Below are 14,662 nucleotides of genomic sequence, written 5' to 3' on the forward strand. Positions count from 1 at the left end.
GTCTAATCATGGGCTGATACTATGTGCAACTATTTCCCCCGATTTCCAGTATTTTCTAATCCCATTCTATCCACGCGCTCTCGGCACATGCACCCCGGGTCCCATTTCAAAAGCTCCTCATAGCCCTATCCCGATTCGCAAGAACCTGCTGTGTCACATCAGCCAACGGCGCAAAAGCCTCGAACCCATGCGGAAGACCAGGATAAATATGGCACTCAGTGGGGATATCAGCCGTCACAAATCTGCGCACATACTCCAGTCCTTCATGGACAAAAATATCCAACTGCGGACAATCTAGATACAACGGAGGCAGACCCGTAACACTCTCCACCCGTGCCGGTGCAGCATATGCCTCAATTTTTTCCGTTCCTGCATCTGGACCGAGATATGCTGTCCAACCGGTGATATTGTCAATCTCGTTCCAGAACGCTAGTTCCCCGGCGTGATTGGTGGTTGTTCGGTCGTCTAGCATTGGATAGATCAAGATTTGTTTCGCGATTGGCGGAGATAGAGCCTCATCACGAGCTTTGAGTGTTAACGCTGCAGCTAAGCCTCCACCTGCACTTTCGCCCATCAACGCAATGCGTGTAGGGTTGATGGATAGGCGGGACGCATTCTCGTAAACCCACTGCAGCGCAGTCCAGCAGTCATTTAGCGGAACGGGGTACGGATGTTCTGGGGCAAGTCGATAATCAACCGTCAAGATCTGAACACCCGTACGTGAGACGGATGCAATATGTGGCACTGAACACCCCTCAGCACTCAAGGAGATATATCCTCCACCGTGGATGTGCACTATAGCTGGTTTGGCACTGTCGTGAGTTGCACTTCGCTGACGGAAGTGATAAACCACTACTTGGTGGCCATCGGCGGTCGGAATATGATGGACTAGTTTTTCGATATCTTCTGGTAGAGGAGGTAGATCCTTGATCATTGTCGCCAGCAGGGCTCGTCTGGTCGTAACATCATGGAGTGGTGGTTTGGGCAACTGTGCTAATTGTTGTAGCACTGGGCCAGCCTCTTGAAGAAATTCGGGATGATACTGTAGAGACATTGCAGTTGGAGTGAAAACAAATTGCGTGCTTCAGCGAACCATGCAAATAACAACAAGCTTGACCAACGCTTGCAGGTTCCGTCTCTACTCCGCAATTTATCGTGACGTTCTTAGCTTCGGCTTCTCAATCTCTGCATCCGCTCTGTCTACGCAAAATCCCCATAAACTACTCCCTATTTCCAAGTCCCGTTGAACCTTTCCACACATTTTCGACAACTCTCTCCGCGATCCGAGCGAGGTTGACTGGCCAATGTCCCTCGGAATGCACTAGTTCCCGTCCCGATTTCTCCCCACGGCGGGGAAGCAACCTTTTAGGTAGTTGACAGCGAGGCACGGATTATCGATCCACACCCATTCACTCGGGTCGACATGAGGCAAAAATAAACTCGCAGTTAACTGCCCATCCTCAGAATACAATGACAGACAACGAATTCGGAGCATGTCAAGATCTCCCGAACGCGGGTATCGACGGCAGGTCGACTCTATTGCGTAAAAGCCTTGGCCCTGCATCGTAGTATTCACGTAAATTATTGAAACTAAGTTCAATACCCATGAGTTTCCAGTTACCTACGTTCGATGAGCTTCCACCAGTCGAGGGCATGCCTCAAGGCTGTGCGTGGGGCATCTTCGATAAAGATGGACGAAATGACATTTTTGGTACGCTGAATCTGTTGACGCCAGAGGTAGTCAAGGCTGCGACTGCAGAGGTGCGAAAGGGAATTTCTGTTTCTCTCAAGTGAGTCTTAGTTGATTATAGTTAGTGTCTACAGCCTGCTGACCATCGCGTAGCTGGTCTCTCGAAAGTATCAAAAATCCTGAGTTCTTCCGTAAAAGCCTTTCTCACAAGGTAATGAAGTTGGAGGATGGGGAGACAGGTTCACACTTTGGATTTGATGATGAGGTACACAAAAATCATGGCGTCTTTCTTGTCCTCTCGCTGATGATTGACTCCTCAATCCCAATAGGTTGAGTTCAATACACAAGCAAGCAGCCAGTGGGATAGTCTGTGTAAGTTTCCACGAAGGAGAACCGCAGGATAAACTCTGATTCCTAAGTAGGTCACTTCTTACATCTTCCCACTGGAATGGCATACAACGGAATGAAGCCTACCCTTGAAGGATTGCAGAGCCCATGCACTGCAACCCAAAACCTTCCTACACTCGACAGTCAGTTTTTCCATTCCACCTTCAGTATAACCACTCGTAACCCTGACATTGTCTAGAATGGCACGACCGAGGCTGCATCGTCGGCCGCGGCGTACTAATCGACTACAAATCCTACGCTGACCACAAAGGCATCCAATACTCCCCCTTCAGCAGCCACCGCATCACTCCCTCCGACATCGAAACCGTAGCCGCCTATCAAGGCACAAAATTCCAACCAGGAGATATCCTCATCATCCGATTCGGCGTCACCGAGGTACTCGGCAAACTGAACGCCGAAGAACAAGCCGCGGCCATGTCAACCCACCATGCATGCGGATTAGAAGGTACCGAGGAGATGGCCCGTTGGATATGGAACAATCATTTCGCAGCAGTGGCCAGTGACAACGTCGCTGTGGAAGCTATGCCCCCAATGCTGGATGGTAAGGAACAGCCATTGACCCAATTGGTTTTGCATCAGTGGTGTTTGAGTCTGTTTGGACTGCCGCTTGGGGAGCTTTGGTATCTTAAGGAATTGGCTGAGAAGTGCCGGGATGAGAGAAAGTGGACTTTTTTGCTTACTTCGGCTCCGTTGAATGTACCGGGGGCAGTGGGGAGTCCTGCTAATGCGCTGGCGATTATTTAGAGTGATTTAGAGGTCTTAGTTCTACTATCTTCATGACCATAATATAGTCAAGTAAATGAAGGAGCCTATTCTGTTTGGATCAATCCTATGAGCTCAGCACGGGACAAGTCCTGTTCTACTAGATCAATGAAAATTAATTGCTTCATCCCAGTCCTCCACTTTCTCATAGGACTCCATTGCAAGATTTGTGAACATAAACTCGAGAATAATTTCAAAGTCTAATACATCTAATACCCACATATCACACGAGAAATTGAATTCAACACTTTCATCAGGACGACGTATGGAATCCATCCCACTTCTCCAACGCCTCTGTACAACACTTCCACCAACTTGGCATCCCACCAAGCCAAACGAGCGGCTCCCGGCGCTTCCCAGGGATATTCGCGCCCATATACCACGAATCAGTCTTCGGATACAGGGTACGCTGACTGGCCTCGAAGACCTGATCACGCCATTGCTCGGCAGCCTGCTGAGTAGGCTCAACACATTCAATTCCCTCCCTTTGCATTTTCTCAATAGCATTGCAGATCCAATCAACCTCCATCTCGATGAATGGTGGACCGTTTGCCAGGGATGTTGGGGCCTGCGGACCGTAAACCATGAACAGGTTTGGAGCATCGGGGATCATGAGGCCGAGGTGAGTCAGGACGCCGCTCTTCCACTTCTCAGTGAGAGGCTTCTGGTTCTTGTCCGTGATTCCAAGATCCATAAGGCTGCCCGTGACTGCGTCGTAGCCAGTTGCGAAAATGACGACGTCCAGATCGTGGTGCTCAGCGGTCTCACCGTTGCCAGTCACGACTCCCGAACCGTCGAACTCAACAATGGGTGACTGTTTGAGGTTATGGAGGGTCACGTTTGGACGATCGATCATCTCAAAGTAATCCTGCTCCAAACTCGGTCTCTTTGTGCCGATGAACATATGCTGCTTCAATGGAGCGACAAGATCCATCTTTTCAGGGTTCGACATGCGCTGACGCACTTGCTGGACCCAGTAGTCATAGAAAATGCCATTGGTCTTCTCATCAAGCAGGAAGTCGTAGTAATTTGAAACCAGGAAACTGTAGCCACCTCGAGCCCAGAGTTCATCAAACAGCACTTTTCGCTCTTCGGGCGTAGCCTGATGAGCCGATTGGAAGCGAGTGTTGTGAGCGAATCCGGACACCGATTTGTAGCAGCGATCGAAGATGCCGTCATAGTATCCCTTCATCATTTCGGCTTCTTCGGGTGGAATTGAGCGCTGGCGCATGGGAACGGTGAAGCAGGGTGTTCGGATGAAGACATTGAGCTCGCATTCTTCCTTGGCCAATGTCTGCACGATCTGTAGACCTGATGCACCGTTTCCGACAACACCAACTCGCTTGCCTTTGACATCCAAGTTGTCCGGATAATCGGCTGCGTGGACGAGAGTTCCCTTGAAAGTTTCCAAGCCCTTGAATTGCGGGTAATACTTCTTGTATGAAGATCCAGTCGCGGCGATGACATATTTGCAAGTAGCAGTCAGACCCGTATTGGTCTGTAGAGTCCACCGGCGCGAGACAGGGTTATACTCTGTCTTGGTCACGATTGTATTGAAGAATGTATCCTTGCTGAGACCCAGCACATTATCCACGTGTTGAAAATACCGGCGTAGTTCTTCGTCACCAGGGAATCGCTCCGAGAAATTCCAATCTTTCCAGACGGCAGGAATATTGAACTGATATGCAGGTGTCTCTGAGTCAACACGTGCGCCGGGATATCGATTCCAATGCCAAACTCCTCCAAATGCGCTGCCGGCTTCGATCAGCTTGACGGAGAGACCGAGATTGCGCAGCCTATACAGGGAATTGCATCCTCCAAAGCCGCCACCAATGACAATGGCATCGATCTCGAGATGGGGACCTTCTCGGGTCATAGCTTCTGGATTTTGAAAATACAAAGTCAATGTAGAAGTTAGAATATATGCTTATCCAAACAAGCTGGGAAGAAGCACCTTTTCATCCATCGCGAACAGTCAGCCCAGCAGTACCAGCACGGAAGACCCTTGCCCGCCAAATCTGGAACGGAGACATGATATCCGAAAGCCGCTACCTTCCACTTTGCATGTCATCCTGCTCGGTTTTGCTTAAAGTAATGCAGTTGTTAGTCGTATAGAACTAGTCACCGAAAAAGGAAATCCACCGCGAGAAGGTTTACCACTTCGGCCCACTCCGGCCCCACGCGACGCCACAAGCGAAGTGCATGCAGCCATGGGCGGCACCGCGTGGAATAATCTGAAGAAAGGAAGTCCTACCTGAAATTGTGGGGGTTTCGCGATGGCTGTCAATTCGGAATCTGCCAGCTCCGTATCCGATCCAGAATGGGCGATATGCGTTGCGACGTTTGTTAGGTTGGTAACACTGGCGGAGGTACACAGGAGGGGACCGGCGAGTAAATGAAGAATCACTTGGATGGAAGTAGTTAGCTCGGTGCCAAAGTACTGAAGGTTCACGTTGGCGATAGACTTGAGGGGTTGTAGATTGCTGAATCTCTGCGTTTCAATAAAGAAGTGCCTGTTTTTCAAGAGATATTCCTTCGCTCAGTCGTTGTCTCCTTCTCTTTCCCTTGATCTCCCCATTTCCACCTTCAAACCCAACTCTTTTATCGCACCACATCCATCAATCCTTCCCCTTCATCAAAACACCGTCAACTCCTGTCACCAAGATCATGGCATGCCAAGTCAAAGGAACAGCATTCATCACCGGCAGCGGCTCAGGAATCGGCAAAGCGACCGCCATATCTTTCGCCCAAAATGGCATCGAATCCATGGCTTTAGTCGACCTAAACCTCCCTCTCCTCGAAAGGACCCGCGATGAGCTCCGAGCCCTGTTCCCGAAGATCAAAGTGGAGGCATTCCAAGCAAACGTTGCCGACGAAACATCCGTCGAGAACGCAGTGCGCGAGACGGTCGAGCACTTCGGCGGTATTGATATCGGCATCAACTGCGCTGGAATTAGTGGGGCGCCTACTCCAACTGACCGGATGACACTGGCTGAGTGGCAGAAGGTTATCGACGTCAACCAGACTGGTGTATGGTTGTGTCAGAGAGCTTTGATTCGGCAGATGCTGCAACAGGAGTGGGTGATACCTTTATTAAATGGGGGTTTAAACGAAGATTCTAACTCCAAAATAGGTCCCGCGGTGGCCGTGAAGGGCGAGGCGTCATTTTGAATGTCTCGTCGATGTTTGGTGTCAGTGGTCCTCCTGGGCCATTCGATATCCCCCACTACACAGCAGCGAAACATGGTAAGTGCGCCTATTATCTATGACTCAGTCTTTCATTAACACTAGCAGCGGTGGTTGGCTTAACGAAGATGGTAAGATATTTCTATCTATCAACTGAATTCCGATCATATGGCTAACACAAGACAGGACGCGAAAGCATACTCGCGACAAGGAATTCGCATCAATGCCATCTGTCCCGGGTAAGTCCCCAGCCCACTCTCTATACTACCAAATAGAATCTGACACACATCAACAGCTTCGTCGACACTCCCATCATCAAACAGCAAATTGAATCTGGATCAATGAACGCCGTCTTTGAAATGACACCTGTTGGACGCCCCGCACAAGTGGAGGAGATTTCGGACGCGATCCTTTTCTTGTCCTCGCCCATGAGCAGCTACATGTGTGGTGCAGCCATGGTAGTGGATGGAGGATTTACCGTCTAGAAGTACTTCCGAAGGTCATTTCTACTACATATAAATACATACTGAAATTGAGAAATATGTACAAGAGATCCGTAATTAAATTCACCCGTATAGGTAGCCAGCATCTATACGAGCATAATGTCAAAGTCTGCTTGTTTAGCAATCTCTTGCCAATGGATATCCTTTTCCGGAGCCAATGCACGTCGCTGCCAGAGCTCTCGTACAATCTCGCCCAGGATGTTGATGTTTTGAATGCCATGGCGACTCTTTCGGTCGAATGAGGCTAGCATCCGGGCTTGAAGATCATCCCGTTCACATTCAGCAGCGACGACGAAACTGGCCCAATTATAGGGACAGCCTCCTTTGTCGTTGCTTAACAAGTCAATAGCCTCCAACTCTTGAATGGCTTTCTCAACCAGATCTTGGATCTCGCAGAGTGGCGCTTGACGCAGAGTTCGTCGGAAATAGATGATAGTAGCGTAGTAGAAAGAATTGAGGGCGTGTTGAATGATGATTGACCCAGGGGCATCAGGCGTGGACAAGCTCGGAAAATTGAGATAAAGCTGCAACTCGAGACGATCCAACTCCTCCATCGAGAAGTCGGATTGTGATTCTGCGAGGAACGTGATGTGTGCCAGGTATTGAACCAAAGGTGCCGTAATGCCATGCGAGCGCTCCAGATAGTGCCGTAGATCTGACGATCCATTGAGTAAGGCCATCAGCTGCGACGACATGGGAAGACTGCAGAGCGATGAAAGCGATAAATAGCTTTGCAACAAGCGAGACGCTATCGGCCCCGGGACCCAGCCTCCAAGAATCTCATTTTCTAAAAGGCCAAGTCCACCAGCGACATGTGTTCTCCACCGACTTCTTCGTCCGGACATAGCTTCAGCGGTGATGCATGTAAGCACAGCAGCTAAGGTGGGCTCATCTAGCCGTTTCACCCGTTGTAAATTGTGGCGCAAATGGCGCAGAGCCAGCTGATCATGATACATCGCCACAGACAGATATCGTGGGTCTCGGCGGAGATGGAAAAGACTGAACGCCGAGGAGGCACATATCGCATGGAATATGGAGAGGTGTATATTAGGCTCGTTTGGAGCCGCATCAAGGCCTTTGAGGGCCATTGGCATGAATATTGTTCTGCAGGGATTATCGGGGGTGTCGATCAGTAGCATGTTGCCGCTCAGAAAAACCACCCAGTGGTGCACGAGTTCTGTTTCGGGTCTCGGAAGCTGTATAGGATTTAAGGCCATCATGGGAGACGGGTTTGTCGATGATGATGGAATTAAAATCAGATCTTTGCGTTGATGCTGGTCAAAACGACGCTCCCTGTTCGGGGTTTGGCAATTGACTATCGAGACCATCTCGGTCCGATCATTGTCGCTTGAATCGGGAGACTCAGATGGCATTGGCGAGGGCCACTTATCAGGGCTAGATATTGATGATAAAGTACTCGTAGATCTCAAGGCCTCTGAGACTTGTTCTGGCGACGGCCCAGTCCTGCAATCACTGCTAGAAGCCGACTGATCTGGCATAAGCGGGATTGAGATGCATTGGTCAACAGCGTCCTCTGCAATCTCCGTATCGTGCGAGGGCGATGAGTATGCGCTATTTCTCTTCAAAGTTTCTGCAGACTTGGGTTCATCCGACCCAGGACTAGACGTGGAAAACACCGTAAAAGGCCCTCGTTGCTGAGACGAACCGTCTCCAGACCAACCGTCCAGCTCTGCCAGAAGCGCCGTCACCGCTGCCGAGGACAGATCCTGCGTCGACTCAGGAGTACTCAACCATATCTGTCGTCGTTGCGATCGAGTCCCTGGCGTTTGGGACCATCCCAGACGCAGCCCATACCCCTGACACTGCCAGCCGCTTCGGGAACAGCGACGACAATGCGGCCGTTCGTCATCGCATTTGACCCTACGGGCCCGGCAGGTCCAACAGCCCGTGAAAGTCTTCGTACGCGATTTGGGAGCCTTCACATTTGTGGCTTGAGAGCTATTCGGCATCCCCACGAACTCTTTTTTGAATGAGGGTTGGTGGATGTTCGGGACGTTGGCGAGGATAACAAAAATCAATTCTTCTCGTCACAAATTTGCCTCCCCGCATCGGCACCCGCCGGTCCCGATCTATGTGAGGCTTGACCCCTAACTAAGGACCAACACGGATCACGGATGGCCCTGCTAAATCGGGACTCGGGAGCAATGATTATTGACCGGATACTTCCATGTAATTACTGAGTCGTCAATTGGTCCCAATTAGCAAGGAAATCATAAGTTCTACGCGTATGCATTCTGGGTTACTTGGGTCACTGTTTACGAAGGGACTCTAGTAGAATAAGACAGATTAGATTATCACTTCATATACCACGCAAGGCCTAGATCATTCCAAAGAAGAATGCGTAGAAAATCCTTCATCTGTTCTGGACGTATGTATGTCGTACCAGGTCCCCTTCATGGCTATGGACTTTCAAGTTACCAATCCCATATGCCTCAGGAGCGCGTTTGACACCCCGACCACCACCACCCACGATGACATTTCCGGGGCGATAATTCGGATCCTTTTGCATTCGGTGGATAGCAGAGCCATGAATTTCGGCATCAAGCGGCATATCGCGAGGGTAACCACGGTGCAGTGGCCAGTGAATTAGTTCCCAGTTGCCACTCTCCATCAGGCTCGCGCGGCGTATGGGAATATACTCCATGAAGCGCCAGGCGAGAACAGAAACAGCCGACAGACCGGTGCCGAAACCAAGACGATCGTGCAGAGCACCTTTCGCGCTCGAAGTCACAAGGGCATGGCGGAAGCGTGCAACCGAGGACGGATCTAGGTGCTCTTCTCCCAGACAATTGTAGAGCTGCAGCTTTTCCTGATCAAATTCAAGCCCAGCCCGCTGGGCCTCTTGGACCATCCAGACGAGTGGAGCATGGCTTAGCTGCCACGCTTCACCCTCTTCCACGCTGAAACCGCCACCAATGTCGGCGTGGCTGCCGGGGAACCACACCTCCTGTACATCCTGGACCTCATCATCCTCGTCAGGCGCTTCGGTTTGCGCATCGGCATTCGGGGTCTGTCCGAAAGCCTTGCTAGCTTCTTTGCCAGCGTTCTCGCTGTCTTCAGTGCCCCCGTCTTCCTCAGGGGAGCTATTGACGGCGGGTACTGCCGTCTTTCGTCCAAATCCTCCGCGAGACCGTGGTAGCAGCACCGGCTGAAACTTGACTCTGCGCTCATCGATACTGACAGCATGTCGTATCACGCGAGCACTCGAGCTGTCGTCATTGTTGATTTCAAAGTCCGCAACGCTATTCACAGTGTCGAACAAGCCCAAGAATCGAACTCTGGTCATCGGACGACAAAACGTGTCTCGACAACTGTACATGAATTGCTTTGCCTGCATTTGCTCCCAGCTGCCCTTCTCTGTGTCCCCATTGTATCGAGTCAATTTCCACCTAGAGAAAGCGTCCCAGATAAACGGAATCATCTCCTCGTTGTCAGGGCCCAGCAGCCCAACGTAGTCCAGCATTTCTGCTAGAAAACGCGCCGTGTAAGCTCCACGAGAAAAGCCGAAAATGTAGATGTTTCCATCCGAGCGGTAGTGTCGCATGAGGAAGCGGTAGCCACCCAGGACATGGCGATCGAATGACTTTCCCAGAGCTTGGCTGAGTGTTTTGCTTCCGCCTAGGCGACTGCTCTTTTTCAGAGTCGTGGCTGCCAGGGAGCCTGGCGTGATTTCGGTGCCGATTCCCGCTGTGTACTTGTCAAATTTTATACTTACTTTTGATGAGGCACTGCGACGATGGGCGCGAACTTACGCTGGTAATAAACCACTAACAGAGGCAGGGTGTTAGCTCACTAAATCTGACTAGCAGAGACAACATGACAGCCAACTCACATTGGTGATCAGACCGTGGCGACATGCGACAAATCTTCAGGATATTGGTGTCTGTGCCATTGACCTCGAATGTGTTCCCCGTTCCATCGAAACAAAGGACGATTTGGACTGGTGGTGATTGAGATGCGCCCGCCATGATGGTATGCTGAGCAAGAAAGCGTTGCTGCGATTGCAGGGAAAGGGAGGAGCTGCTGCGTTGGTCTATTTATTTATGATGCAGCGATCATCATCGTTCGTGTCTGCCGTGTCAATCATCTCGATTTCGGGTTAGCTTTTGTTGAGCTGCGGGCCACACTATTCGCGACTTGGCCAGCTCCAAGACCTGCTGTCCGTCAGTGAAGCTAATTTTTATTTGAAGACGAAACCGTGTGGTGGGGCAGCTGAAAGCGCGTGGTGATCCATCTGTGATCCATACCGTGTTTAGCGGAGGAAAGGTTGCGATGCGCGACGCTCCTGACGAGATCGTCATGGTCATTAACCAGAAAGGAGCTGCCGCCCCACAGTTCATCTGCAGAGCTCGATTTTGTCGGGATTGACAGTGCGCCACCTGCTCTTTCGACCTCCCAAGACGTCATGGTATCAACCCCCTAAGTTTCTGGCAGAGGTTAATGCGATGTCTCCAGTCCTACTACTGACTATCCTTTTGTTTTGTGCTAGCGATTGCTCGGTATCAACTATTCTCGTTGATTCAGCGTGAAAGAACGAAATTTCGGTAGCCATGTATGTGCTAAAGCCATTATGCTAGGTCTGAATCTAGCTGTGTAGATATATAGCTGCTTCAACTCAGCTTCTGCAGCAATCAACATGCCTGCTGTGGAAGTTACGGTTAGCTATTGCTAATTTAGTTTCTCGAACCTGCAGTCTTCAGATTTCATGTTGATATATATTTTTCTGGGTGGACCAGATCCGCTTTGTTCGAGCAATAACTGAATGCATAATACGCTATCGAGGAGAGATATATGCATAGCTAGCAAATTGAAGGATGCTGATGAGTTTCACAAATATAAAAGCCTGATATTCAGGGAACGGATTCACGGAGTTTGATTCATGGATGTGCTGCCGAAACTATAGATGGAAACGGCAAGCCGGTCTTCATGGCGCGATCAAGACGGCGATCCCCACAAAGCCACCGTCCCACTTGCATGTTCAAATTGGGTTCCTTGATATATGGGGGTCAGCCGGGTAAAGATTAATCGGAATGAGCCGACAACTTCCGATCGCCAGGCTTCTTAACCAGGAAGAATTATATTTAGATTCAACATCAAAATAGTATAGCATGAGTTAGGCAGACACGATTGACAGTGCAGACTTGCCTGGACTTAGCTTGGGCAAGCACTTGATTCACAGTAGCCGAAATGAGTAGAAAGATATGTTACATGAGAGCTGTCGACTGAAAGTACTGCGCGCGTTGGCCGAAGGTTCGCCGCTCTAGATTTACCTATGCCTGAACTAGATATAGGACAAGCTTTCGAGTGTCATTGAGCTGAATAGCCGATTGATAGTCGTCAGAACTTCAGAATGGATAGATTTGATGTGATAGCAGGGTGATGTATCATGGAAACTACGAAAGACGCGTCACTTGGCCCCTAGGAATGATCTGAAATAGGTCCACTAGGACCTTATGGTGATGAGATAAACAAACCTAGTGGTCTTTCTCCAAGACGCGTTTTATCCACAACCTCCTAAGCGAGTGCCCTGAGTTTGAGACATTTCGTCAGCTAAAATGGATCTTTGAGTCGCGAATAGTCCACGATATGCAGCAGGTGGATGGGGGATATCCACAAAAACCGGTATGGCAATTCGGTTGGTCGTTTCGAGACCCTCAGGCCCCTTGAGTCTATCAAAATATTGAGGCTGAGTGGGAAAAGAAAAGCCGTCATTTTGAAGATATCAGTTATCATTGCCGAATCATTGGTATATAACAGGTTCTGAAACCTCAGTCCCTTGTCAGCGACCTCAAGCGACCTCTTTCAGCTACATCTCTTTCAAAGAAGTCTTCACCTCATCCACTCATTCAAATATACTCCCATTCATTCAATTCATCACAACTCAACAACACCATGACTGTCACTACCACCTCGACTACCACCTCCGCTTCGGCAACCTCCAGCTGCCACGCGAAGCTGTACGACATCCCCACGCACGATGCCGCCTGCGCAATGCCAATGAGGAGCAACTACTCAGCAATCATGAGCAGGTGTTGCTCCTCGGCTTCCATCATCGAGTACGACAGCTGCGATTATTACTGTCTGGCTCAAGGCCAGAGCGTTGGCGATCTAGCCGAATGCCTCATCAAGGCATCCGAGCCTGGTCAAGTTTGGTGCAACACCCATGCCAATGCCACCGCGACTGCAACTGCCACTGCTACAGGGACTGGAGTTGTCACCCTCAGTGCGATGGGTACCGTTGCTGATTCCACGTCTTCGGCCACTTCAAGCGGTGCCATTGCGAGTTCGACTGCCAACGCTGCGGGGGTTTTTGTGCCTAGCTCTTTGTCCAAGTCTGCCATTGGTATGGTTGGTCTTTTGTTTGCCGGGTCGGTAATGGGCCATTTTATTTAGGGTCGTCACAGACTTGGTTCCCTGGGTCGATGCAAAAGTTGGTGGATTTGCATATATAACTTTGTCTCGGGATATTTCGGATGTTTCGGGATTCGAGATTCGGCGATTAGGAGATTTAATATCATAGATGACTCCCGAAGCGCTTGAATTTTGTTGCCATTCTTCGGTGCTGTCAGAGTCTGGAGATCGGATTCAAGTTTCCCCAGTAAGCTCATTCATTTGATCAACATTCAATGCAGGTTGTATCTGATCTTCACCGGACAGTACTGAAACTTGGATGCGTAATAATTCTCTATTGTAAGCCCTCGCAGAATTAAGGATACAGGACAAGACACTGCAAAACAAGCGTCGTAGTCAATAAGCCCAGAAATGCAAGAGACTTTTCTATGTACACAGACAAAAAGCAATAAAAAGTACAAACCCAGAAACACACCCCATTCCCAACCCACGCAGAAATGCGAAACATGGATGCTTTGAGCGCCGGAGTGAAGAGATCTGCAAGGGAAAAGAGTAAAAAAAAGCCGTTGTAATACATTGCAGGTGGAGAAAGAAGCTGGCGGTGATCGGCTACCGCCGGGGTCATGGATAGTAGGGCAGAAAGGGTATGGTTGTTCGGGCTATCCGGGAGGACGATAGTAAGACAGAGACTGGTTCATGCCAGTATTATTTAAAAGAAGGCCTTTCGCGTCACCTGCAGGGAAAAGCATGTTAGCAAGGGTCGAGGGCTCGTAGATAAATGCTGCGTCATATTCGGAAACTTACGGCCCAAGCACCAGCAATTGAAGCTACGATGCCTCCGGAGATCATCATTGGCTTAACACCACGGGTACTCTTGAAAAGCATGCCACTCAGGGCACCGGCCACCACGCTGTTGGCAGAATCGTGCTTGCCGCGCGCATATCCGATAGCCGAGTTGAAGCCGTTGTAAACCATCGCAACCACACCCGCGGAGTTGCCGAGGAACGGACCCCGGCGGGTGATTGAGTTGAGCACACCGTTGAGACGAATCTTAGGAGGAGCAGTGACTGGCGTCTTCCTCAGACCTTCGGCAAGACCCCATGCGCCACCGACAGTCAGAGCGGCCAAGTATGTGGTGCCGGCACCATAGCAAAGGTCGTCGGACCAGCCGCGAGAAGGCAAAACGGAGCGGGAACCGGGCAAAGAATCAAGAGCAGAATCATCAAGGGTCAGATAATCGAGAGTATCCTGGTTCAGGCCGGCCAGGGGATGGAGTCTGGAGGGATCGGGAATGGCGACTTCGGAAAGGAAAGAAGAAGCATCTTGGGCGTTGGAGGAGTCGTAAGGAGAGGGGGGCCGCGGTCTCCTTGCGGCCGCTGAGGTTGTCCCAGATAGGCATGATGGCGGAGGAGGTAGGGATATGAGGTTATTAAAATACACGACGACGAGTCGGAGAAGGAGAACGCTGGCCCTTGATCGCAGCTCCACCGACTGTCGGCGACCAGCAAAAACTTCGGTCCCGTGACTGGGACACCGCGGAATATAGTTAGCCCGACACTAGTCCACTTTGGGAATCACACATCCAAAAAATGGCCATGTTGAAGCCTGAGGCATCGCGGGGAGCTTCGGACAATTTCAATATTTCTGTGGAGTTGGAGTACAGTCTGATTGCAAAGATATCAGGTCATGCCGAATTGCATTGGTGATGAATGCTGAAACATCTCGTAGCGCTCAGCGTGCT

The 14,662-nt window shown here is 50.2% G+C and overlaps 8 protein-coding genes across 8 annotated transcripts; 3 read left to right on the forward strand and 5 right to left on the reverse strand.

The window, feature by feature from the left end:
- Positions 1 to 106: 106 nt before the first annotated feature.
- Positions 107 to 1,054, reverse strand: N7473_011278 (alpha/beta hydrolase; the record flags this gene model as incomplete). Its single annotated transcript, XM_057157217.1, has 1 exon — positions 107 to 1,054. One exon carries the CDS (start codon positions 1,052 to 1,054, stop codon positions 107 to 109), a length of 948 nt encoding a protein of 315 aa, XP_057003067.1.
- Positions 1,055 to 1,605: 551 nt separating this feature from the next.
- N7473_011279 (cyclase) lies at positions 1,606 to 2,842 on the forward strand (the record flags this gene model as incomplete). The annotated part of the gene is made up of 5 exons (XM_057157218.1): positions 1,606 to 1,790; positions 1,844 to 1,955; positions 2,020 to 2,062; positions 2,113 to 2,220; positions 2,277 to 2,842. The coding sequence occupies 5 exons, from the start codon at positions 1,606 to 1,608 to the stop codon at positions 2,840 to 2,842; spliced, it is 1,014 nt and encodes a 337-aa protein (XP_057003068.1).
- A 271-nt stretch (positions 2,843 to 3,113) lies between these two features.
- N7473_011280 (flavin-containing monooxygenase) lies at positions 3,114 to 4,736 on the reverse strand (the record flags this gene model as incomplete). The annotated part of the gene is made up of 1 exon (XM_057157219.1): positions 3,114 to 4,736. The coding sequence occupies one exon, from the start codon at positions 4,734 to 4,736 to the stop codon at positions 3,114 to 3,116; it is 1,623 nt and encodes a 540-aa protein (XP_057003069.1).
- A 791-nt stretch (positions 4,737 to 5,527) lies between these two features.
- Positions 5,528 to 6,531, forward strand: N7473_011281 (SDR family NAD(P)-dependent oxidoreductase; the record flags this gene model as incomplete). The annotated part of the gene is made up of 5 exons (XM_057157220.1): positions 5,528 to 5,937; positions 5,994 to 6,106; positions 6,155 to 6,177; positions 6,233 to 6,285; positions 6,342 to 6,531. 5 exons carry the CDS (start codon positions 5,528 to 5,530, stop codon positions 6,529 to 6,531), a joined length of 789 nt encoding a protein of 262 aa, XP_057003070.1.
- A 104-nt stretch (positions 6,532 to 6,635) lies between these two features.
- N7473_011282 (uncharacterized protein) lies at positions 6,636 to 7,244 on the reverse strand (the record flags this gene model as incomplete). The annotated part of the gene is made up of 1 exon (XM_057157221.1): positions 6,636 to 7,244. One exon carries the CDS (start codon positions 7,242 to 7,244, stop codon positions 6,636 to 6,638), a length of 609 nt encoding a protein of 202 aa, XP_057003071.1.
- Positions 7,245 to 8,923: 1,679 nt separating this feature from the next.
- On the reverse strand, positions 8,924 to 10,538 carry N7473_011283 (T6SS phospholipase effector Tle1-like catalytic domain-containing protein; the record flags this gene model as incomplete). The annotated part of the gene is made up of 3 exons (XM_057157222.1): positions 8,924 to 10,257; positions 10,323 to 10,337; positions 10,403 to 10,538. 3 exons carry the CDS (start codon positions 10,536 to 10,538, stop codon positions 8,924 to 8,926), a joined length of 1,485 nt encoding a protein of 494 aa, XP_057003072.1.
- A 1,924-nt stretch (positions 10,539 to 12,462) lies between these two features.
- Positions 12,463 to 12,963, forward strand: N7473_011284 (uncharacterized protein; the record flags this gene model as incomplete). The annotated part of the gene is made up of 1 exon (XM_057157223.1): positions 12,463 to 12,963. The coding sequence occupies one exon, from the start codon at positions 12,463 to 12,465 to the stop codon at positions 12,961 to 12,963; it is 501 nt and encodes a 166-aa protein (XP_057003073.1).
- Positions 12,964 to 13,630: 667 nt separating this feature from the next.
- N7473_011285 (protein transporter TIM23) lies at positions 13,631 to 14,518 on the reverse strand (the record flags this gene model as incomplete). The annotated part of the gene is made up of 3 exons (XM_057157224.1): positions 13,631 to 13,654; positions 13,726 to 14,446; positions 14,502 to 14,518. The coding sequence occupies 3 exons, from the start codon at positions 14,516 to 14,518 to the stop codon at positions 13,631 to 13,633; spliced, it is 762 nt and encodes a 253-aa protein (XP_057003074.1).
- Between the last annotated feature and the right edge of the window lie 144 nt (positions 14,519 to 14,662).

Source organism: Penicillium subrubescens (assembly GCF_028828155.1).
Source record: "Penicillium subrubescens strain IBT 31985 chromosome Unknown utg000010l_segment0_segment0, whole genome shotgun sequence".
In the NCBI taxonomy this organism is placed as follows: Eukaryota; Fungi; Ascomycota; class Eurotiomycetes; order Eurotiales; family Aspergillaceae; genus Penicillium; species Penicillium subrubescens.